Here is a 24584-nt window from a genome sequence, read left to right as displayed (position 1 = left end):
AGCCCAGGAATTCAAGGCTACAGTGAGCCATGATCATGCCACTGCACTCCATATGACAGACAAAACCCTATCTTTCAAAATAAATAAAGATTTCTTAGCACAGATTAGATATATTAAATAGACTACAAAAAAAAAAAATCAACATGTCCTTGTCTGAGATTGAATTCAAGGTGTGGATTACTTAATGTGTTTTCTGGTTTCAGGATATAATTACTGCATTAATATAATTAGTTGGTTTTTTTTTTTTGAGACAGGGTCTCACTGTGTTTTTTAGGCTGGAGTGTGGTGTGATGCTATCACGGCTCACTGCAGACTGGACCGCCTGGACTCAGGAGATCCTCCTGCCTCAGCCTCCTGAGTAGCTGGGACTACAGGCACGTGCTAACACACCCGGTTCATTTTTAATTTTTTTTTTTTTTTTGTAGAGACAGGGTCTTACTATGTTGCTCAGACTGGTCTTGAATTCCTGGGCTCATGCGATTCTCCCGCCTTGGTTTCCCAAAGTGCTGGAATTACAGGCATGAGCCAGTGTGCCTGGCCTCAAGTACTTTTTTCTTTCTTTTCTTTTCTTTTCTTTTTTTTTTTTTATTAAGCCCCTTCTATCAAGTACTTTTTTTTTTTTTTCTTGAGACAGAGTCTTGCTTTGGAGTGCAGTGGCGCCATCTGGGCTCACTGCAAGCTCCGCCTCTCAGGTTCACGCGATTCTCCCGCCTCAGCCTCCCCAGTAGCTGGGACTACAGGTGCCTGCCACCACCCCTGGCTAATTTTTTTTTGTATTTTTTTAGTATAGATGGGGTTTCACTGTGTTTGCCAGGTTGGTCTTGATCTCCTGACCTCGTGATCCACCCGCCTTGGCCTCGCAAAGTGCTGGGATTACAGGCGTGAGCCACCGCACCAGGCCTATCAAGAACTTTTTTAAACTAAGTTTTTTGGAGATATAATTCACATACAGTAAAAATTTCCATTTTACAATGTCTAATTCAGTGACTTTCAGTATACTCACAGGGTTGTACAACATCACCACTATCTCATTCCAGTAATGCTTATCTACCGCTCCCTGAAAATGCATATACTTCCCATTTCTCCCTTCCCTCAGCCTCTGGTAACCATGAATTTACTTTCTGTCTCTATGAATTTGCCTACTCTGAATATTTCATATAAATGGAATAAAATATGTGGCCTTTTGTGTCTTAACTTCTATCACTTAGCACATTTTCAGGGTTCATTCATGTTGCATGTGTCAGTACTTCATTCCTTTTAATGGTTGAGTAATATTCCATTGTATGGGTATATTAAATACTTTCAGATGAGTGTGGATTTGATTATTGGAGTCTTTACCTTGAGAAATTATTTCTGAATCTCAGCTTTTGAAGTTACTGAAATATATGCTAAAAAATATATATTTTTTTGAAACAGAGTCTTGCTTCATCACCCAAGCAGGAGTGCAGTGGCACAGTCTCTGCTCACTGCAAACTCCGCCTCCTGGGTTCAAGTGATTCTCGTGCCTCAGCCTCCTGAGTAGCTGGGACTACAGGTGTGTGCCACCATGCTGGCTAATTTTTGTATTTTTAGTAGAGACAGGATTTGGCCATGTTGGTCAGGCTGGTCTCGAACTCCTGACCTCAAATGATCTGCCTGCCTCAGCCTCCCAAAGTGCTGGGATTACGGGCACGAGCCATCACTCTGGCCTATGTTTGTTTGTTTTAAGCTGGGGTCTCTGTCACCCAGGCTGGAGTGCAGTGGCGCGATCATTGCTCACTGCAGCCTGGACCTTCCCAGGCTCAGGTGATCCTATCCTCCCACCTAAGTTTTTGTATTGTTTGTAGAGATAGGGTTTCACCATGTTACTCAGGCTGGCCTTGAACTCCTGGGCTCAGTGATCCACCTGCCGCTGCCTCCCAAAGTGTTGGGATTACAGTCGTGAGCCACCGTGCCTGGTCTAAAAAATACTTTAAGTTCCTGTTTTTCTGCTGGAGAAGCACTAAATAGTTCACCAGTATCTTGTGTTTCTGAATAGCCCTTTTAATTGTCCTGTCACGGTTAAATCTTTTTACTAAATTCATATCTAGAGTAAGAAAATAGAAGGAGTATTAGAAATTACCTGGGCCAACTCCTTTGTTTTATAAATCAGAAAGATGAATGACTAAGACCAGATTGTTTGTACTCTGGACAGTAATTTTACATGCAGGACTTCTTGTATGTACCTAACTTTACCTGGGCCTTATTGTGGTTTTGAAAGAGATACTGATGACTTTGATAAAGAGAAATACATATTAATGTAAACTTTGGCATTTGCCAATAGGTAGTTTGTCATAGTACTTACACTAAATAAAAACAAAGCTGAGGCCAAGATGCAGTGAGTCACACCTGTAATCGCAGCACTTTGGAAGGGTGTGGCAGAGTATTGCTTGAGCTTAGGAGTTTGAGACCAGCCTGGACAACAGAGTGAAACCTCATCTCTACAAAAAAAATACAAAAAATTAGCCAGGCCTGGTGGTGCCTATAATCCCAGCTACTTGAGAGGCTGAGGAGGAAGAATCGCTTGGACCCGGGAGGTGGAGGTTGCAGTGAGACAAGATCGTGCCACTGTACTCCAGCCTGGGTGACAGAGTGAGACTGTCTCAAAAAAAAAAAAAAAAAAAAAAAAGTGACCAAACCCAAAAAGCAGAAACAAAGCTAGACTTAAGTAAGGGGAGACTTTATTTGAAAGGATTTTTGCAGTAGAAGGACGTGCTCGCTACAGGATTTGCAACACATTTCAAAATCAAACCAAAAAAGGCTTTTCTTTTATAGAAAGGAGAAGTAAGCAGGGCTTGCAGGAACTTTGTGGGAGTGTGGGCCAAATAGGTAGGGGTGAGCAGATTGCATGACTGGGACTGTTTAACTGGAAAGCATTTTATTTATTTATTTATTTATTTTTTCTGCAGTCAGCTGATGGTCAGAATGAGGGAAAAAGTTGTGCATTTACTTTCTTAAACTTAGGGCAAGCCAAAGTTTAGGAATTTGTGGGGAGAAGGGAATCCTGACTAAAGTTTATTCAAGCCAAGTCAATGAGTAAGTAATGGGCAATTGTGATGAGCACTGGTCAGTTCCCTGTTGTTTAAAACAAAATCAGTCACTGTTGACAATGCAGTAAGAATCGTTGAGAAGTTGATATTAGATTTGACCTGATTATTTACATAGTTGTAGCAAGAATAGTAATCTATCATATAATAGGTCTTTTAATACTGCCTTGGTGAAAGTTTTTTTAAGAAATATGATTGGACTTTAAAATGCCTTTTGAGACTATAAAGGTAAGTCAAGAACTGACCATCAGATTTCACTTGCAATATCTATAAATTTGGGTGAATTCCTTTCCTGAAGTTCCTAAAATATTCTAGGATTTTTGAGCCTGCTGGGAAGTGATCTTGCTTAATTCACCTGCAAAGCTGGTGAATTAAGCCAGTTACCAGGCCAGTTTTCCTAAGAGGACTGAAAGCATTGGTTCTAAAGTCAACTGTAACTTAAAAGTGTCTGGTCATACCTGATTAAATGAGTATCTTCAAATGTGGCATTCCAAAGGCTTGGTTGCATAAGTAATGTTTCCAGCTAGGAGGCAGACTCATTGAACCTTTGCAAATAACTATATTGCCATGAAAATAAAAATACTCAATAAGAGTTTTTGAATTCTGGAGGAGTGAGGCAGGGGAAAAAGATAAATGTTTATTTCGGTTTACAAAAGCATAGTCTCCTTAAATTGTTGTCGGTTATAGATAGCTTCAGAGAAAAGAGAAAGGGGTTCCTTATATCCAGAAAATAGGACACTAAGGCATCAGCAATATTTCAAACGAAACCCATAATCATCCTTCATCAATTTATTCAGTCCTATGTAATTAATTCTTGTTCTGCTGGATCTGTGTTAGCAGTCTCACGAACCCATCTGTTTCTCTACTAGCTGTTTGGAAATCCTGACTTAGTCCGCTGGTGTGGTCTCAGAGTTATTGAAGTGATGCCATCAGAAGCCTGTGTTCAGGTTACCTGGCATAGTCGTTTTTCTTTTTCTTTATTTTTTTTTTTTTGAGACGGAGTCTCACTTTGTCACCCAGGCTGGAGTGCAGTGGCGCAATCTTGGCTCACTGAAGCCTTGACCTCCTGGACTCAAGCGATCCTCCCATCTCAGCCTCCCTCGTAGCTGCGACCACAGGTGCGTACCACTATGCCCAGCTAATTTTTTTTTTTTTTTTTTTTTTTTGTAGAGAAGGGGTTTCGCCAAGTTGCCCAGGCTGGTCTGGAACTCTTGGGCTCCAGTGATATGCCCACCTCAGCCTCCCAAAGTGTTGGTATTAGAGGCTTGAGCAACCACACCTGGCCCATAGCCCTTTTTTTATTGAAGACAAGTGCAGTCTGGCCCGTAGCTGATTTGCAAGTGCTTTCAGGGAAGCGTCAGAGTAAAACAGAAAACTATCTGTAGATGACGAAAGACTTAAAACGGTGATGATTAACCTATTACTGATAGTCTTAAAAGTGAAAGATCTTACGAAAATTTGTTAGAAAAGATAACGAAATTGACGAGGAAGTTTGATTTTTGTGGCATGCAAACTAAATCCAAAAAAGTGTTAGACAAAAGCATATCTATAAGCATAATGATTAACCTTATTTTATTTTATTATTATATTTTCAGACAGAGTGTTGTTCTGTCGCCCAGGCTGGAGTTCAGTGGCGCAATCTCGGCTTGCTGCAGCCTCCGCCTTCTGGGTTCCAGTGATTCTCCTGCCTCAGCCTCCCAGGTAGCTGGGATTACAGGCACGCGCCACCATGCCCCGCTAAGTTTTGTATTTTTAGTAGAGACAGGGTTTCGCCATGTTGGCCAGGCTGGTCTCAAACTCCTCATGTCAGGTGATCCACCTGTGTCAGCCCCCTGAAGTGCTGGGATTAAGTTGTGAACCACCGTGCCCAGCCAATTAACCTTATTTTAAAGAAGAGTGGCTAGTACATGTCATTTATGTATATGATGAATGTATTCCTTGCAGAGAAAAAAATCTAAAGACATACAATCCTAAGATGTAATGGCCCACGAATATGTCAAGCATGTATAGAATATATCAAGATTATCAAGGAAAAAGATTTAGCAGTCTGGAGTAGGTCCTTAACTTCTATGTAATGTCATTCCATAAGTAAATGATGTGAATTCTTTTTTTTTTTTTTTCGAGACGGAGTCTCGCTCTGTCACCCAGGCTGGAGTGCAGTGGCCAGATCTCTGCTCACTGCAAGCTCCGCCTCCCGGGTTTACGCCATTCTCCTGCCTCAGCCTCCCGAGTAGCTGGGACTACAGGCGCCCGCCACCTCGCCCGGCTGGTTTTTTGTATTTTTTAGTAGAGACGGGGTTTCACTGTGTTAGCCAGGATGGTCTCGATCTCCTGACCTCGTGATCCACCCGTCTCGGCCTCCCAAAGTGCTGGGATTACAGGCTTGAGCCACCGCACCCGGCCAATGATGTGAATTCTTAACTGAGAACCATTAGCCAAACTAGAAGATACTATATTCAAATTAAAGAAGTCAAATTATGACCAAGTTAACACTGAGGAAAAAAAATCCCTGAAATTATGACTGATGACATTATACTGTTGTCTAATACCAGGCAAAGCAACACCAGAACTCTGATTAATAGACATGGACAATGAGGGCATTGATGAATTTCTAGGAGCTTTATACCTTCATAGAACTTCCAAAATATTTCTATTAATAACATTTTACCTATACAAATTTAACTTAGGGAGGGTAAGCCTCTCTTACTTTGACAGTGCTTTCCATATGACTCATAATGTTTGATCAAATGAACTGTTATTTTTAACATCTCTCTTTTACAAGGTAAAGGAAATTTTGATTTTCTAGGGCCCCTCAGGGGAAATCTCAAAGACAGTTGTTGGTGCAAAAGGCGTCATTTAGGAGGTTTGAACATTTGATTAAATAGGATCATGGGCCACTGTGGAAAAAAAACGCTTGGCTACATATTTAACCAAAAGTGACCGGAAAAAAAAAAAAAAGATTTTAGTTCAGTGCAGTGGCCCATGCCTGTAATCTTAGTGCTTTGGGAGGGAGGCCAAGATGGGAGGATCACTTGAGGCCAGGAGTTTGAGACCAGCCTGGGCAACATGGTGGGATCCTGTCTCTACAAAAATTAAAAAATTAGCTGGGCATAAGATTACAGGCCTGTAGTCCTAGCTACTCAGGAGGCCGAGGCAGGAGGATCGTTTGAGTCCAGGAGTTTGAGGCTGCAATGAGCTATGATTGCGCCACTGCTATGAACCATGATTGTGCCACTGTATTCCAGCCTGGACAAGAGTGAGACCCTGTCTCTTAAAAAAAAAAAAAAAGTTGAAAAAAGTAAGCATAGGAAGTAATGTGATGGTAAAGAACCTTACCCCTTTCAAGGGTGTGAATATGGTTTTAAGTAATTAAGGACATGATAAAGTCAGCATTAAGCACAGGAAATTCTGGTAAGACACAGAATCTTTGTCTTCTAGGGAAATTATTCAGAAGGCAAAGGAAAACCTTTAATAACCTCTTTATTAAAAGCAGACTAACAGGTGGGGCACGGTGGCTCACACCTGTAATTCCAGCACTTTGGGAGGTGGAGGCGGGCTGATCATGAGGTCAGGAGATCGAGACCATCCTGGCTAACACGGTGAAATCCTGTCTCTACTAAAAAAAATACAAAAAAAATTAGCCAGGTGTGGTGGCGGGCGCCTGTAGTCCCAGCTACTCAGAGAGCTGAGGCAGGAGAATGGCATGAGCCCAGGAGGCAGAGCTTGCAGTGAGCTGAGATCCTGCCACTGCACTCCAGCCTGGGTGACAGAGGGAGACTCCATGTCAAAAGAAAGAAAAAAAGACTAATAACTGAAGAAAATCAGTCATTTTAACAGAAAACTAAAATCTAGTTTTACATAACTATAATATTTGATAAGCACTTAAAAAAATCTTACAAATAAACCCATCAAATCTTAGCTGGCTTTGGCTGGGCATGGTGGCTCACGCCTGTAATTCCAGCACTTTGGAGGCGAGGTGGGTGAATCACTTGAGGTTGAATCACTTGAGGTCAGCAGTTCAAGACCTGCCTAGCTGACGTGGCAAAACCCCGTCTCTACTAAAAATACAAAAAAATTAGCTGGGTGTGGTGGCGGGCGCCTGTAATCCCACCTCCTGGGGAGGCTGAGGCAGGAGAATCACTTGAATCTGGGAGGTGCAGGTTACGTTAAGCCCAGATTGTACCACTGCACTCCAGCCTGGGTGATAAGGCGAAACTCCATCTCCAAAAATGAAGAAGAAAAAAAAATTAAGCCAGGTGTGTTGGCTCACGTCTGTTACCCCAGCACTTTGGGAGGCTGAGTTGGGTGGATCATTTGAAGTTAGGAGTTCAAGACCAGCCTGGCCAACATGGTGAAACCTGCCTTTACTAAAAATACAAAAATTAGCCGGGTGTGGTGGTGGGCGCCTGTAGTCCAAGCTACTTGTGAGGCTGAGGCAGGAGAATCGCTTGAACCCAGGAGGGAGGTTGCAGTGAGCTGAGATTGCGCCATTGCACTCCAGCCTGGGTGACAGAGCAAGAGACTCTATCTCAAAAAAAAAAAAAAAAAAAAAAAAAAGTCTTAGCCGGCTTTGACCATGACAAATAAAATTTCTTTTACCGCTGAGTGCGGTGGCTCACACCTGTAATCCCAGCCCTTTGGGAAGCTGAGGTGGGCATATCACGAGGTCAGGAGATCAAGACAGTCCTGGCCAACACGGTGAAACCTTGTCTCTACTAAAAATACAAAAATTAGCTGGGCATGGTGGCGCATGCCTGTATTCCCAGCTACTCAGGAGGCTGAGGCAGGAGAATCACTTGAACCGGGGAGTCGGAGGTTGCAGTGAGCCGAGATCGCGCTGCTGCACTCCAGTCTGGGTGACAGAGTGAGACTTCGTCTCAAAACAAAAACCCCAAAATATTAGTAAATATGTATATGATATTTCTTGTGCAGTGAACTGTAGTAGGCATTGGTGGTAAAATTAGTTATAAGGTACGGTTCTTGTATACCTTGTATGGATCTAGGCTGAGATGCTAGAGGTAGAAAGTAGGCTTACCAAAAAAAAAGCTAATATCACGTGCATGCTAAAGACTAAGGATTAAAAGAAGTAAAGCTGAGTCAATTAGAAAGGGTTACAGAGTAGGTAAGGTTTGACTGTGGCTGGGAAGGACTTGCTTGCTGGGAGAAAAAGAGAAGAAGTATGGAGTGGGCAGGAAAATGAATACTCCATGATGATGGGTGTGATGTACTCCCAGTTTACATGTTTTGAAACCTGTTTGTATGATGCAGAGACTATAAAAGATAAATGTAGAGTCCTAGGTAGAAGTCATGGTGGAAGGCTGAGGTGTTGAGGCGTTATGTAAGTTTAGGCACGGGGAATCAGAATGACTTTTGAGTTGGCTAAAGTAAAAGTATTAGAAGTAGAAAAGGAAAAGGGAAAATATCGAGATAACTTACTATTAGGATGTTTTAAGCCTAAAGTCATGCAGGTCTAGAGTAGGATAGTGGTTCTAAAAATGGAGAAGAGGAGGCAAATGTAAAGACATGCTTGTACAATAAGAGTCAACAAGAGAGTCATTGGCAGACTGGTGAAAAAGGGGAGGGGCTCAAAGATGGCTCCAAAGCATGCCAGTAAGGTTAGAATTGTGTACCATCGACTCCTGAGGGATTTTGTTGTTTTTGGGGAAAGGTGATGAATTTAATTTAACAGGAGGTAGAGATGGCCAACAAAAAGTTAGAGGGACAGAACTGGAGATAATGTTTTGGAAATTAGATGCATAGAATTGCTTGTTGACCAGGTGAACTTTAATTCTCTTTCTTTTTTTGTTATATATTTCAAATGGACAAAATATTAGTTTTACAGTATCTTAAGATAAATTTCCTTTGAACGGGAGCTTCCTTTCTAGTACTTTGAAGTCTACAAGATGTATCTAGAAAATTTGTTACTGTGGAAAATGAAGACTGCTTATATTGAATGGAGGGGGGGAAGGGGAAGGGCCTGTGGTTTTTCTTTTCAATTAATTGCTGTAACACTGTCCTTCAGGTGGCTGAGGGAGTTTCATATTTTCTTTAGACACCATTACGCGCCAAAGGTCTTGCAGGACAACTTTGGTCTATGAATTCTGCCATTTTGCTAGCACGAATAATGGCTCTTGGGTCTACCACTCCATTAGAACTATTAACTCCGTTCATATTAATTTTTTGTTACAAATCTTGCAAAGGGGGATGCTTCTGGGTGGTCCACATTCTATTTTAAGGCTGTATATTCAGTTTTCGTAAATTGTTCTTGCAGGCCCAATGATCATCCCTGTCCATCTTGTAAGTGTCTTTATTATCGTCTAGACCTCAGCTAACTGTGCCATCTCCTACTCCGTTTTGGCCTTCTTTGAGTTCTTCAAAAAGTGGGAAATCGCAAGAGACTTTTACTCCCAAGCCAGTGGTGGCTGCCACCTTGTGTCGCTGTCGCTTGTGAACTTTAGTTTTCTATACTCTTTCATTTGGGAACAACAGAGAGTCTTGGGATAACTATATATAGGAATTGGAAAGTTTGAAACAAGACAAACAAGAAAAATAGGTAGTATTGTATGAGGAGACCATTCTATATAGGTAGGGATATAGTCAACAGCATTGAATGCTCTAGAGGTGTCAAGAATAAAGACTGAGAAAAGACCACTGGATTTGGTTATAAAGATTTAGAGAAAGTACTTGCAGTTGAGTGATGGGTAGGAAGTTAGATAAAAGAGTAATAGCTAATGAATGGTAGTATGAGGTGTATATACCAATGTTATAAGATTTTACAGTTAGTAGAAATATAATAATTATTCTGATGGTAACAAGTTTAGGGTTATTAAAACAAAAGTTTTCAATAGCAAGGAACCTAGCATAAACCACTGAAAATACAAGAAATACAGAACAATTGATAGAGCAAAGTTGTAGAGAGGAGGTAAGGAGGCTGAACCGAAAGTTTTGCTTTAGCCTTAGGAGGAAGGCCATCTTGTCATTTGAGACTGAGGACAAGGTTAGGGAAAATGGGTGGAGAGAAAATTTTGAGAGGTATAAATTAAGATGTTGGGGATGTATGACATTTACCTTATTTCCTGCTTCACTGAGATTGTTTTATGAGACGGTCTGAGAATGAAGGATTCAGGGCATGGAAATTAGTCTTTCAAAGTAGAAAAAGCTTAGAAAGGCTGGTAGGGAAAGTTTCCCAGAAGTTTAATAAAGGAAAACAAAGATTCCTGAGCACTGTGAGTGTTCCACTAAAGAGAAGTGATGGTGATTATTTGGGTTATCTGAATACTAGGCGGTCAGAAAGTAAGCTCTCCGGAATGGAAGATACTAGCACATTCCAGGGAGCAAGTGTGTGGATCCAGTGTATCTCTTGGGTAGTTAAAAACAATGTTATGAATCAAATTATACCTGTCAGATATCCCATTTAATATGTTGCTGAACAGATACTGGTGACAACATAATAGAAAGTATTCAAGCATCAGAAGGGTGACTGGACAGGATGAACCCTGGGATTTCCTTTCAATAGTGTGGTTTATGTGCAGCCGATTTATGTACAGTCCTTCACAAATCCTCAATTGTAACTAGTATTGCTAACTTAAAAAGGATTAACTTGCCTCCTTCACCCGTTTTCAGGAGGGAGAGGAGACTCAGAACACTTGTGAGGCCTTAAATTACTAGAAAGTGTCTTTGGATTTTGTAGATCAAAATTATTCAGTACACGTAAAAGTGTTAAAGTTTGGCTTGAAAGCAATGAAAGACACTGGGCTGCTACCTAATGTCCATAGCTTTGCTGTAGTTTTCCAAGGATAGTGCCATAAAGAAGGTGCCCAGTAAATATTACGTTATTATCACTCTTGGATTTTAAATGTTAAGTGTTTCGTGGGTATTCCTTAGCCTTGTGCGGCACTTAGCATTGTATCCTTCACTAGTAGGGACCTTTTTTCTGATGTTTATATTTGGCCCATAGTATGAGAGACTCAGTATAGTGGGCTCTGTGGGGACTGATAAATCAGTGTGATGTGTGAAGGCCTGAAATGAATTAAAAGTGACTCTGTTAGGGAAATTTATGAATTTGCTAATAGCTGCAGCAGATACTCAGAATAAGCAGAAAGATTGGTTAGTCACTTTTTAAAACAGCTGTCTGCTAGTTTGTTTTTGACTAAGAATGTTGGATTTAAGCTTAGTTAGGGAAGTTTATGTTGTACTTACAGTTGAAAATAGTATACATTCGTAACTATTTGACAGACACAATCTATAAATTAGTGGAAACACCACTTTTTTCTGATACTTTTTTGACATTGGAGTAATTTCTTGAAAAAGGGGAAATGGTTACTTCTAAATGGTAGTTGGGCTTGGCTTCAGATGACACAGTTGTAGACCTTTAGTAAGTAATTATGAAAGAAGGTCATGTAGATTATTGCATCATAACTCACTGTTTTTTTTTTTTTTTTTTTTTAAAAACAAGGTCTCCCTCTGTCACTGAGGCTGGGGCACCACAGTGGTGTGATCATAGCTCACTGCAGCCTTGAACTCCTGGGCTCAAGTGATCCTCCCATTGTAGTCTCCCGAGTACCTGGGACTACAGGCGTGCACCATTATGCCTGACCAATTTTTTGAATTTATCTTTTTGTAGAGATGAGGTTTCCATGTGTTGCCTAGGCTGGTCTCAAACTCCTGGGCTTAACCAGTCCTCCTGCTTGAGCCTCCCAAAGTGTTGCAGTTACAGGTGTGAGCCACCACGCCTGGCTTGGTCTTACTTTTGCTGCCTCATTAATGTTCTGCATTCCAGCCTCTAGATGTGTGCTATCCAATACTACCACTAGTCACACTTGTCTATATAAATTGGAATGAATTAAGATTATATAAAATTGGGGCCGGACGCAGCGACTCATGCCTGTAATCCCAGCACTTTGGAAGGCCGAGGTGGGTGGATCACTTGAGGCCAGGAGTTCAAGACCAGTCTGGCCAACATGGCGAAACCCCGCCTCTAGTAAAAATACAAAAAATTAGCTGGACCCATAGTGGTGGGCGCCTGTAATTCCAACTACTCGGGAGGCTGAGGCAGGAGAATTGCTTGAATCTGGGAGGTGGAGGCTGCAGTGAGCCAAAATCATGCCATTTTACTCCAGCCTGAGCAATAAGAGTGAAACTCTGTCTCAAAAAAAAAAAAAAAAAAAGTTATATAAAATTAAAAATTTAATTTCTTAGTCACACTAGCCACATTTTAAGTGCTCCATAGCCGCGTGTGACTGGTGGTACTGTGTTATGCAGTGGAGAGGACATTTCCATCATCACAGAAAGTTCTGTAGGACAGTAGTGCTCTAGATTTTTAATTGTTGCTTGATATTAGGAAAGTAAATGTCAGAAGCTTGGAATAGATATTTAATAAAACCCAAAAAACATGGAATTTATACTACCTCACTCCCAACAGCCTCAGCTTTCTCAAAGTTAAATATTATTTCTGTAAGATTGGCTTTATATTTAGTTTCTGGTCTTTTCAAAGGTCATTTTGATAGTAATATAGAACAGAATAAAGTAGCTTTGCCAAGAACTATTTCAGTCAAACTGTAACAGTTTTATTAAGGTATAATTGATAGACAATAAATTTTGCTTATGTCAAGTGTAAAATTTAGTAAGTTTTGACATGTTTACACCTCCGAAACCATCATTATTATTGATAATATAGCTCATCACCTGCAAAAGTTTGCTGGTGCCCCTTTTTAATCCTCCCCCTTATTCTTTTGCATCTTCTCTCCCTATGTTGAGACAGCCATTGGTCTGCTTTATGTCATAATAGACTAGTTTACCTTTTGTAAAAGTTTATATAGATGAGAGTCATGCAATATATACCTTTGTTTTGGCCTGGCTTCTTTCATTCTGAATTGAGATCCACCCATTTTTCATGTACAAAGAGTTCATTATTTTCTATTGTGTGGCAGTATTACAGTTTTTTATCCATTAGTCTGTTGATGACATTTGGGTTGATTCCAGTTTGGGTTATTACAAATAAATTGCTATGAGTATTTGCATGTAAGTCTTTGTATTGACGTATGTTTTTGTTTCTGTTGAGTAAATACCTAGATGTGGAATAGGCAATACCTAGCTATTGCCTTGGATTGTATAGTAGGTTGTGTATTTAACCTTTTAGGAAACTGCCAAACTGTTTTCCCAAATGACTGTACCATGTTACATTCACCCCAGTAGAGTATGAGTGTTCCAGTAGCTCCATATCCTTGCCAATTCTTGGTATAGCCAGGCTTTAAAATTTTATCTGAGTTATTTTAACAAGAAAAGACTATCATGGTGGAAATAGTTCCCCCCCCTTTCCTATGTCTTATGTTTTAAATGCTGCAAAAATAATATTTTGTGTGTGAAAGAATTTTAGATGGTCTCCAACTGATTTATTTACTCTTTTATCTTTGACAATCACTAATAATGATTTGAAACCCAGTTTACAAGAATCAATACCTTTTCTTCCTTTTCACTTACATATTTTTCTTTTTTTGTTCTAGCGGCCCCTTTGTTGCTTTATGCAAACAGACGGGACTTGCGATTGGTTGATGCTACAAATGGCAAAGAGAATGCTACGATTGTAGTTGGAGGCTTGGAGGATGCAGCTGCGGTGGACTTTGTGTTTGGTCATGGCTTGATATACTGGAGTGATGTCAGTGAAGAAGCCATTAAACGAACAGAATTTAACAAAACTGAGAGTGTACAGAATGTTGTTGTTTCTGGATTATTGTCCCCTGATGGGCTGGCATGTGATTGGCTTGGAGAAAAATTGTACTGGACAGATTCTGAAACTAATCGGATTGAAGTTTCTAATTTAGATGGATCTTTACGAAAAGTTTTATTTTGGCAAGACTTGGATCAACCCAGAGCTATTGCCTTAGATCCTTCAAGTGGGTAAGTTTTTGTACAGTGTACGAAGATCATCGTACCTCCTCCTGGTTTTTTTCCACTGACATACACCACCCTGACCCCTATGAGAAGAGAAAGATCGAAAACAGGAATTTTAGATTCTTTGGGCTTCTTTGTTGAGTAGACTTGAATGTAGAAAGTTATGTTGTGTTGTTGTTATTATTATTGTTATTATTATTTTTGACAGGATCTTGCTCTGTCACCCAGGCTGTAGTGCAGTGGTGCAATCAAAGCTCACTGCACTGTCAACCTCCCAGGCTGAAGTGATCCTCCCATTTCAGCCTCCCATGTAGCTGGGACTTTAGGTGTGTGCTACCACACCTGGCTAACTAAAAAAATTTTTTTGTTAGCTGGGTGTTGTGGCGCACGTCTGTAATCCTAGCTACTTGGGTGGCTGAGGCACGAAAATCTCTTGAACCCAGGAGGCGGAGGTTGCAGTGAGCTGAGATTGCACCACTGTGCTCCAGCCGGGGAAACAGAGTGAGACTTTGTCTCAAAAAAATTTTTTTTTGTAAAGACGGAATTTCACCATCTTGCCCAGGCTGGTCTCGAACCCCTGGGCTCAAGTGATCAATTGCTCTGCCTTGGCTTCCCAAAGCCCTGGGATTGCGGGTGTGAGCCACTGTGCCCAGTGTGTTGTGTTCTTAGTGTTTCTGTAAATTGTTTTGGGTTTCTAATAGCCATGTTTATATTTCTTGGGTTTTCTTCTGTATTTATTTTTTGTGATATCAGAAGATAATTTGAAAGGAGAGAAGAATGAAAACTTAAAAAGAGAAGGATTTGATAGCTCAAGATGAGGTAGACTAGATCTTATAACTTTTATTATATGCACAATGATATTGTGATAACTAGTTTTTTTTATGTTACACTCTGAAGCGTTAATATGTCAGCATTGAATGAAAAATAAAAGTTACTAAATAGCTCATTTCCAGTTAGCTAAACATATATTTGCAATAAAGGTTAATTTTCTAATGAGAAGGAAAACTTAAACCTCTGAGTAAATCTCATTTCAAAGTGTGAGCTGTATCCCCACATTGCTTCTGTTACTATGCCTCATTTCTACTATTAGCGTATACCATTTTGTGATATTTCTTTGTGGAATAAATTGTCATGGCCAGTCTGTCATGGCTAAGTATAGGTAACTATCTGAACATGAACCTAAAATGACTAATATTTGGTTAAAATCCAAAGATAAATAACTTGTACTATTTTTAGTACTTTGTTTTCTTTAGCTTTCAATTGTATTAGAATGCTTTAAAACTCATTTCATTTATGGAAAGGAGTGGATTCTTTTTATGTAATAAATGAGAACTTGCGGAGAATAGAGGAAAGGTGTATGTGTGCTTCTTTATCTTGGTATCAGGCCTGATTTGGTTACAGAGGTTGAACAGGATGCCATGTTGTAGAAAAATGAGAAGACTGATTTGACTGTAAAGGATAACGTGGGCAGTAGTGTAGTGAAATTTTAGAGGGAGATGTCTGGAAATACAAATAAGTATTTTTTAGAGTGGAACTAAAACGTGTTTGTTGAGGCAAGATGGTGCTCTTAAAGCACCGGCAAATATTGTAGCAGCTCTGATGGTATGAAAAAGCATTGGATGTCCTGAGGAGGAGGTCTCAGATGTAACTGTAGTTATCAAATAATTTGGTTGTTGAGAACTTTACAGATATTTTTGAGAAATGGAGTTTGTCTTTTGCTAACAGAGTTTGTGAGGCTCAGGGGTTGTTGAAATGTTTCTGAGGTTACTGCTTTGTAGAACACATAGGGTTTTGGTACTTGTAGTCGTCATTAGGGAAGAATACTTTGGTGAAAAGATAAAGTTCTTTTTTCCCCTCTTTTTCTTCTTGACAAAGTAAGGCTTACCACTGTAAGGGTGATAATTGAAATTTAATAAAATATCTATTACATGGTTATTATGTTCAGAGTTCTGCATTTTGTACTCTGGTTGGAGAGAGGGGGTTTAGTTTATCTTTACTGTTTTATTTAAGGACAGAAAACTTGGGAGAGACAACTTTTTCTTCTTCATAGCATGTTTATTTGCATTATGTAACGTGTGTGAAGAGAGGAAAAGTGTTAAAATAATTAGAAGAGACACAAGAGCTGTTATGAGCTTCATTGCCAAATTTTGGAATGGGATCTTGATCATTTCTGTGAGGAATTAATGATTACATGATAGTACATTATTAAAGGGAACTGAATGTATATAGTTCCTCTTGACTCTTCAGGATCTAACAGTTTAGTGAGTAAATTAATCATTTTCATTTTGTTCCCCAAAACTAATGAGTTTTACTTTTGGTTAGTAAGTCTGATAAGTATCTTCTGAAGTAATTTTGCCATTTGATTAAAAAATACTTTAAAGTTTCTGTGGCTTTAATTTATCCTTGTTACTTCTCGTTATTGAATGTGAGAATTCACCAAAGACTTAGCTGATAAAAAAGATTATTGGAAGAATCAGTAGTAATGTACTTTGAAGGTAGAAGGTAGTGTTATGTAGCTTCTGAAGGTGGTTCAGTGAAGAATAACTCTTTCTGTGGACTAAAGGCTTGGTCAAACACCCAGTGAAATATTTTTTATTATTTTTGATGTGTGTGATTAAAGTGAGAGGCAGAGGAGGGGAATATAGGGGGGAGAGAGTGGGTAAATTCAGCCCCCTCCCCCAGCTTTAACAGTCCTCTCAAAATTTCTTTTAATTTTGAGAAGTCATTTGGTGTTATGGTTATTTTAAAAATGACTCAACTGGAAACAAATAGAATCTGGTCAAGTGTTATATATACATATGATATATATACATATGATGGAGCGTATTTAAAATTATGTTTTAAACTCCTGCACTGAAAAATATATTCAGATAATCTTTCAGTGTTAATGATCTTAGATTTGTATCGTGGTTTGTGGTTTTAGTTGAAAAGTAATTATAGGTAGAGTACATCATTTGTCAAACAGAATAGATGATTTCCAGATTTATTTTCTGGGGGAAATATGAAGTTTGAGTTCCAGGCAAAGTACATGAAAACAGTGCTGAGGAAAAATGTAGACTTTTCAGAGTTCCAGGATCCTGGTTTATGAGGTTCACAAGAGCTGACTGAGCTCTCTCACAGCAACTTACGTAAAAGGAAAGCTATTGAATGACTGGTATTGTTTGAGCCCTGGGAACTAGTGCAGACATCTGTGTGCTTTCGGATGTATGGAGTTCTTTGTGTAATGAGTCCATTTAGCCTACACTGAAGGAAGATTTTTATTCCTCTCTCTAAATTTGGCCTCTATTATATTAGTCTGAGATTTTTTTTTTCTTATAATAGTGACTAGCAGTGTACAGTTCGGACTAAGAAACGGGAAGATTTGTGTATGAAATTGTTACAGAATGAACAACCAGAGTTACAGTAAACCGTAGTCTTAGGTTATAGTGAGTAGAGGTGATTCCTGTGTGGCTGCTGCTAATGCTGGAGCCCTTCGCTCTGATTCCACAGTTACCATGCTAAGCAACTGTACTAATCTTGGTGATGTTGAGGACCTGTGTTAAGTTTAAGGGTGTTTTGTTTCTTCGTTTAGGATCCTTTCATATTCCAAATCATTTTAGATGTTTTTTTATAAAGTTAAACTTTAGTGATTCAATTTGAGGTGAATTTATACTAAACAGCTTTGAATGATAGTTATATTTTTTAAATACGTATTTTTATTTATTTATTATTTGTTTATTTATTTATTTTTGAGATGGAGTCTCGCTCCATTGCCCAGGCTGGAGTGCAGTGGTGCGATCTCCGCTCACTGCAAGCTCCGCCTGCCGGGTTCACGCCATTTTCCTGCCTCAGCCTCCTGAGTAGCTGTGACTACAGGCGCCCGCCACCATGCCCGGCTAATTTTTGGTATTTTTAGTAGAGACGGGGTTTCATCATGTTAGCCAGGATGGTCTTGATCTCCTGACCTCGTGATCTGCCCGCCTCTGCCTCCCAAAGCGCTGGGATTACAGGTGTGAGCCATCGCGCCTGGCCTATTTTTTATTTTCATTTTTATTTTTTGAGACGGAGCCTCACTCTTGCCCAGGCTGGAGTGCAGTGGCACAATTTCTACTCACTGCGACCTCTGCCTCCCAGGTTCAAGCCATTCTTCTACCTCAGAGTCCCCAGTAGCTGGGATTACAGGCGCACACTACCATGCCCAGCTAATTTTTGTATTTTTAGTAGAGACAGGATTTCACCATGTCGGCCAAGCTGGTCATGAACTCCTGACCTCAAGTGATCCGCCTGCCTCAGCCTCCCAAAAGACTGGGATTACAGGTGTGAGCCACCGTGCCCAGCCAAAAATATGTATTTTTAAATCATTGTTAAATATAACATTAACAACACTAAAAGTTCTGCTTTAAAAATGCTTGCACATCTACCTCAGTGCAAAAAAGTGATTTGTAATTTTTCTATCAGTTTTATACATGTAATTATCATATTTTGAATATGTTTAAAGTATTTTCTACACATATATCCCAGGTGACTAAAATAGTTCCTAAATCTTTTTTTGTGACTGAACTTTAAGAAAAAAGGTTTTCTTAAAGGAAAACTTTTTTTAAAAGTTAAAGGAAAATAATATTTTCTGTTACAGTATTAGCTTTCTTTTTTAGAAGAAAGCATTTTCTAAGCAAATGCAAATTTTAGCATGGTCTTCTATGAATTCCAAATGAGTATGGCTGTGATTACAAATGTTTATTTAAAACATAATTAAGATTTTTAGTCCTTAGTTGTTTTTCACAAAAGTTATCAAGATCATATTTTATAAAAATATATTCACTGGAGCTTGTTTTATGTTATACCTAGCTCTATTATTATTATTATTATTTTTTTTTTCTTGAGACAGAGTCTTGCTCTGTCGCCAGGCTGGAGTGCAGTGACGGAATCTTGGCTTACTGCAACCTCCACCTCCCGGGTTCAAGTGATTCTCCTGCCTCAGCCTCCCAAGTACCTGGGACTACCAGGCGCGTGCCACCATGCCCAGCTAATTTTTGTATTTTTAGTAGAGACAGGGTTTCACCATGTCGGCCAGGATGGTCTCAATCCCTTGACCTTGTGATCCGCCCACCTCGGCCTCCTGAAGTGCTGGTATTACAGGCATGAGCCACCGCGCCCGGCCAATACCTAGCTCTGTTTACCAGCAAATTACTTCAGTGTCTTGGATCTAAGTTTCCTTATCTCTAAAATGATGGGTTTCTTTCAGTTTTGACATTATTTTAAGTTTAAAAACTGAGATATTGGCTTGGTGTGGTGACTTATGCCTGTAATCCCAGCCCTTTAGGAGGCCAAGGTGGGCGGATCACTTGAGCACAGGAGTTTGAGACCAGCCTGTGCAACATGATGAAACCCTGTCTTTACAAAAAAATACAAAAAATTAGCCAGGCATGGTGGCACACGCCTGTGGTCCTGAGCTACTCAGGAGGCCGAGGTGGGAGGATCACTTGAGCCTAGGAGCGGAGGTTGCTGTGGGCTGAGACTGAGCCATGGCGCTCCAGCCTAGGTGATGGAGTAAAGACCTTGTTTCCAAAAAACAAACAACAAAAAAAAGTGAGATATTTAAAGAGAGAACTCTGAACAGCTATTTAAAAATTTTTATTTTACAGAACTCTGAATAGCTATTTAAAAAATTTTATTTTACAGTTACACATTCGAGTCAGTAGTTTAAGTATGTTACACTTAGAATTGTGTTTTTGTGGAGCAGATTCTTAAACTTTTGTTTTTACTACCTTGCATATGTCATCACTCTGGGTCTCCTGTTTTACTCCACAGTTGAAACCTTTTTTCCAGTTCCATTTGATGTAAACGGAAAAATGCTTTGAGATGTCAAAGGATTCTTTTTTTCTTTTATTTTGAGACCGAGTTTTACTCTTGTTGCATAGGCTGGAGTGCAGTGGCGTGACCTCGGCTCACTGCAACCTCTGCCTCCCGGGTTCAAGCACTTCTCCTGGCTCAGCCTTCCTAGTAGCTGGGATTACAGGTGCCTGCCACCCCACGCCTGGCTAATTTTTTGTGTTTATAGTAGAGACAGGATTTCTCCATGTTGGCCAGGCTGGTCTCGAACTCCTGACCTCAGGTGATCCACCTGCCTCGGCCTCCCAAAGTGCTGGCATTACAGGCATGAGCTGCTGTGCCAGGCCATAAAAAGATTCTTTTTGTATGGAGAGTGGAAAATGTAGCCAGTTACTTTTAGGCAGATTATATAGATTCACATATATTTGGAGGTGAGGCTTTTTGAGATCATTATCTAAAAATTAAGAGTGATGTGTTAGAAGAACCACTAATCTGGTCAGGAAATCTGAATTAGAGGTTTAGCTTGAATGGCATATGAATCAAGGCCTTGGAAATTAAGAAACAACAAACTCGTGGTGTGTGTCTCTGTGTGTGTGTGTGTGTGTGTGTGTGTGTGTGTGTGTTCTCAAATGTTAACGTAGGGCTTTTTTCTTAAAATTATCTTAACTTTCATCCAGTTTTAGTTTCTTTATATCAAGTGATATCCATCACTGTGTCTCAAATTAATATGTTTCAGTTGCATTGTCTACTTTTTTATGCTTCATATCTCTGAGCGTTTATTGAAGGAATTTTGAAGGGGAGTAGTTGTAGTATAACTGAATGCCTTTACATAACACAGTATTTTAATAGCTTTGCTTTTTAATAAAAGCTTTCTTTGCATGTAGCATTGAGCTTTTCATTCATCCTTAGTAGAAGACTGAAACTTGGTGATGACAAAGAATAGGATACCTTCCTCTGTATGGTTGGAGATGGAAAAAAAAAAAAAAAAAAGAATAGGGTATCTTTATGAGTGTAGGCTGTCTGCATTTGGGGATTTTGTCTACCTTTGATGTATTCCAGGGTTGATAACTCTTCAGAAATTACAATGAATCTTTAAGATTTTGGAAGGAGGGGTTTGTCAGCTAGTTTGTGAACTAGGGATAAAATAATGATTGTTTTTATTTTTGTACCAATTGATATTGATACTGTATTTCTTTTAGAAATTTTCACTTAAACTTACTGAGTTTTATACTGTTTTGGTTTTCCTGCCACTTGGACTGTGCCTTTCCTTCCTCCATTAGCTCTTTAAAAATGGAACAGTTTAAAAGTGCATTATTTTCTTTGTTCTTTTTCTGAGATCATATCTGTTCCCAGTTGGCTTTTGCATAGAAGCAGATAGCCAATTATTTAAAATCTAAAGCTTCAGATTAGATCTTGCTTTAAAACGCTGGCCCTGTGTATGAAGGATCTTGGTGTAAACAACTTACAGTTTTGAAAGATGTTCTGGTAAATTGGGAAGGTCTGTTTTCTATCCCTTGAATCCTAGAACTGGAAGGGAATCTTAAGGATCCTCTAGCTAAATGCCTTCCTTCCCTTCTTTGGGTGAAGAAGCCAAGGCCTTTGACCAAGATAAAGTGAGAGGGAGCTATATTCTTAGTTGAAATTTTTGGATTCCATGTTTGGTCCTTTTTTTCTTTGTGAAAGGTATCTTACTGAAGCCATGGTTTTTTGTTTTTTGTGTTTTTTTACAAGTTGAATTACTTAAAAAAATTCAACATGGTAGCTTTGTTTAAAGGACCTTTTAAAATAAGTTTTATGTTTTTAGGTTTACTCAGTGTACCAATTTCTTACTTTACCATTGCTTTTTGCATCCCAGTTAATCCGCTTGAATTCAGCTTCCTTTTATGTGAAGTGTGCCCTTCAATGTTTCTTTCAATGAGGGTCTGTTAATAGTAACTCCTGGTCTTTGTCTAAAAATGTGTTTATTTTGCCCTCATTCTTGAAATGATAATTAGAGTATAGAATTCTGTGTGATTATTTTCACTCAGACCTTTGAGGGTATGTGGCTTTAATTGTTGGTACGATTAAGTCTGTATTGCTTTATAATTTATCGTTTATCTTTTTAATATTTTTCTGGTTTTTAAAAGCTTCTCTTGATTTTTGGTATTTTGCAGCTTTGTCTACCCTGTGTCTAGATGTGGATGTATTTTTATTTATCCTGCTTAGGATTCATATTTCTAGAATCTAAGCATTTTTGTTGTTTGTTAATTCTAGAGAATTCTTACCCATTTTTTTCTTAATTTTCCTTCATTCTCCTTAGTCTTCTTTGGAACTCTTGTTTGATATATGTTCCTTTCTAATTTCTTGTTCCTTTCCTCTTAATTTTGCTTTTTTATCTTCTCTCTCATTATTTCTCTGAGCCACTTTCTGGGTTTTTTTTTTTTTTGTACCTGCCATTTAGATAACAAAATTCTTTCTTCAGCTGTGCCTAATTTTGCAGTTTAATATGTTAATTGAGGTTTTAATATCAGTGACTATATTTTAATTTTTTAGAAGTTCCTTGTGTCCCTTGTTTAAAAACTTACGAAGAAATCTCAGCTACATAAAAGTAGAGAAAACAGTATATCAGTAATTTTAGAGTTGGAAAAAAGTTGCAAAAATTGTACGTAGTTCTGATATAACTTTCACCCAACTTCCATAAATATTGACATTTTGTATAACCGTAGAACAGTTATCTAACCAGGAATTAATGTTGATAGAATACTGTTAACTAATCTGTAGACCATATTTGAATTTCTCCGTTTTCCCCATTAGTCCTTTCTCTGGGCCAGGATCCCATTTTGCGTTTAGTTCCTCCTCAGCCTTTTCTAATCTGAGATGTTTTGGTAGTCTTTCTTCATTGTTCACAACCTAGACGTTTTTGAAGATTATCGGCCAGTCATTTGTAGAACGTGCCTCAGTTTGGCTCTGTTTGCTGTTTCTCGTGATTTGATTAAAGTTATACATTTTTGGCAAGAATACCACAGAAGTGATACTATGCCCTTCTCAGGGCATCCTGTCAGCAGGCACATTGTGTGGATACGGGGTGATGTTACAGTTGATCACTTGGTTATGGTTTTGTCTGCTAGTTTTTTTTCACTGTAGTTACTATTTTTCTCCTTGCAATATATAATTGAGGCTGTGCAATTATCCTGTTTCTCATCATACTTTTATCCACAAATTTTATCTTTCCTTGATAGTTTTTGCCTGTAGTAATTGTTACTGTGGTGTTTGCTTTTTGCCAAATAGTGATTTTTCTAGTTCCATTATTCCTTCTGTGTGCGTTATTAGTTAGACTTCTCCCTTAACATAGAGCTGTCCTGTCTCTCTCATTTATTTATTCAGTTATTTATATTAGTGTGATATTGTGAAAATGTATTTGGTGTCTGTCCCCTGGTTCTTGGCACAGAGCTTCTAAAACCCTTGTAATTTCCTGAGCAGTAGGGGTGCTAGGTGCATCTTTTGTTCTAATATTTGGTCTTTGACTCCAGTGCCTGACATGGAACTCCTAATCCGATGGAATTTCCTGGGTGATAGGAACATCTTTTGTTTTAATGAGGCAACTCTTGGTAGGCTTCTGGATGGGGGCTGGTCACCAGAAAGACCAAGCCATGATTAGAAGCTTGGAACTTTCAGCTCCGCTTCACGTCCTTGGGAAGGGGAGAGGGACTGGAGATAAAGCTAGTATCAATCATGCCTATATAAGAAGCCTCTCTAAAAAAAAAAAAAAAAAGCCCTGAACTACGGGGGGTTTGGAGAGCTTCTGGGTTGGTGAACACATCCATTTTCATGTTTCATTAGGATGGAATCTCCTGTGCTCGTGACCCTTCTAGATCTCTCCCTATGTATCTTTTCCATGTGGTTGTTCATCTGTATCCTCTGTAATATCCTTTATAATAAACTGATAAATATAAATAAAGTGTTTCCCTGAGTTCTGTGAGCTGCTGTAGCAAATGATTGAAGCTGAGGAAGGGATTGTGGGAACCTCCAGTTTATAGCTGGCCAGTTAGTAGCACGGGTGCCTGCAAAGGAGGGGGTTATAGCTGGCCAGTCAGTAGCACAGGTGCCTGCAATGGAGGGGGCAGTAACCAAGCCCGTTACTGGGATCTGATGCTGTCTTCACATAGATAGTGTCAGAATTGAACTGGCTTGTAGGACACCCAGCTGGTGTTGTAGAATTGCTTGGTGTGGGGAACCCCCCCGTTACCCCGCCCAGCAATCTGGTGTCAGAAGTGTTCTGTTATGTTGACTCTGTGAGAGAAGGAAAAGTGTTTTTCTGATACAATTAGTATGGATTCATGGGCATTTATTTTATCCTGTAGGTTATAATCCAAAACTGTCATGATTTTCTTGCTCAAATTGTTGCAGATTTGGCCACTGGGAGCTCCTTCAAGTTGGTTCCTGAGTCATTTTTACATGCCCTCATTGTTTTATTTATTTATTTTATTTATTTTTTTCAGATGGAGTCTTGCTCTGTCGCCCAGGCTGGAGTGCAGTGGCACGATCTCAGCTCACTGCAAGCTCTGCCTCCCAGGTTCGTGCCATTCTCCTGCCTCAGCCTCCCAAGTGGCTGGGACTACAGGCGCCCACCACCACGCCCAGCTAATTTTTTGTATTTTTTAGTGGAGACGAGGTTTCACACCGTGTTAGCCAGGATGGTCTGGATCTCCTGACCTTCTGATCCGCCCGCCTTGGCCTCCCAGGGTGCTGGGATTACAGGCGTGAGCCACCGTGCCTGGCCGCCTCATTGTTTTTTAAGTACTTTCTTACTTTCTGGCAACTCCAGACAGTCCAGACTCATTG

The 24584-nt window shown here is 39.5% G+C and overlaps 1 protein-coding gene and 1 pseudogene across 2 annotated transcripts in view; one reads left to right on the top strand and one right to left on the bottom strand.

Annotated features, from left to right (window-relative positions):
• LRP6 (LDL receptor related protein 6) overlaps nt 1-24584 on the top strand; it is a 157940-nt gene that overhangs the window by 8185 nt on the left and 125171 nt on the right. For both annotated transcript variants that reach the window (XM_010370998.2, XM_030939468.1), the window contains exon 2: nt 13568-13961. In XM_010370998.2, coding sequence (XP_010369300.1) covers nt 13568-13961 — 394 coding nt within the window. The remainder of the gene's footprint in view (nt 1-13567; nt 13962-24584) is intronic.
• LOC104668360 lies at nt 9062-11839 on the bottom strand (annotated as a pseudogene).

Source organism: Rhinopithecus roxellana, chromosome 10 (assembly GCF_007565055.1).
Source record: "Rhinopithecus roxellana isolate Shanxi Qingling chromosome 10, ASM756505v1, whole genome shotgun sequence".
Classification (NCBI taxonomy): Eukaryota; Metazoa; Chordata; class Mammalia; order Primates; family Cercopithecidae; genus Rhinopithecus; species Rhinopithecus roxellana.
The sequence above is the reverse complement of the archived record's forward strand: the minus strand, read 5'-3'. Positions and strand labels throughout refer to the sequence as shown.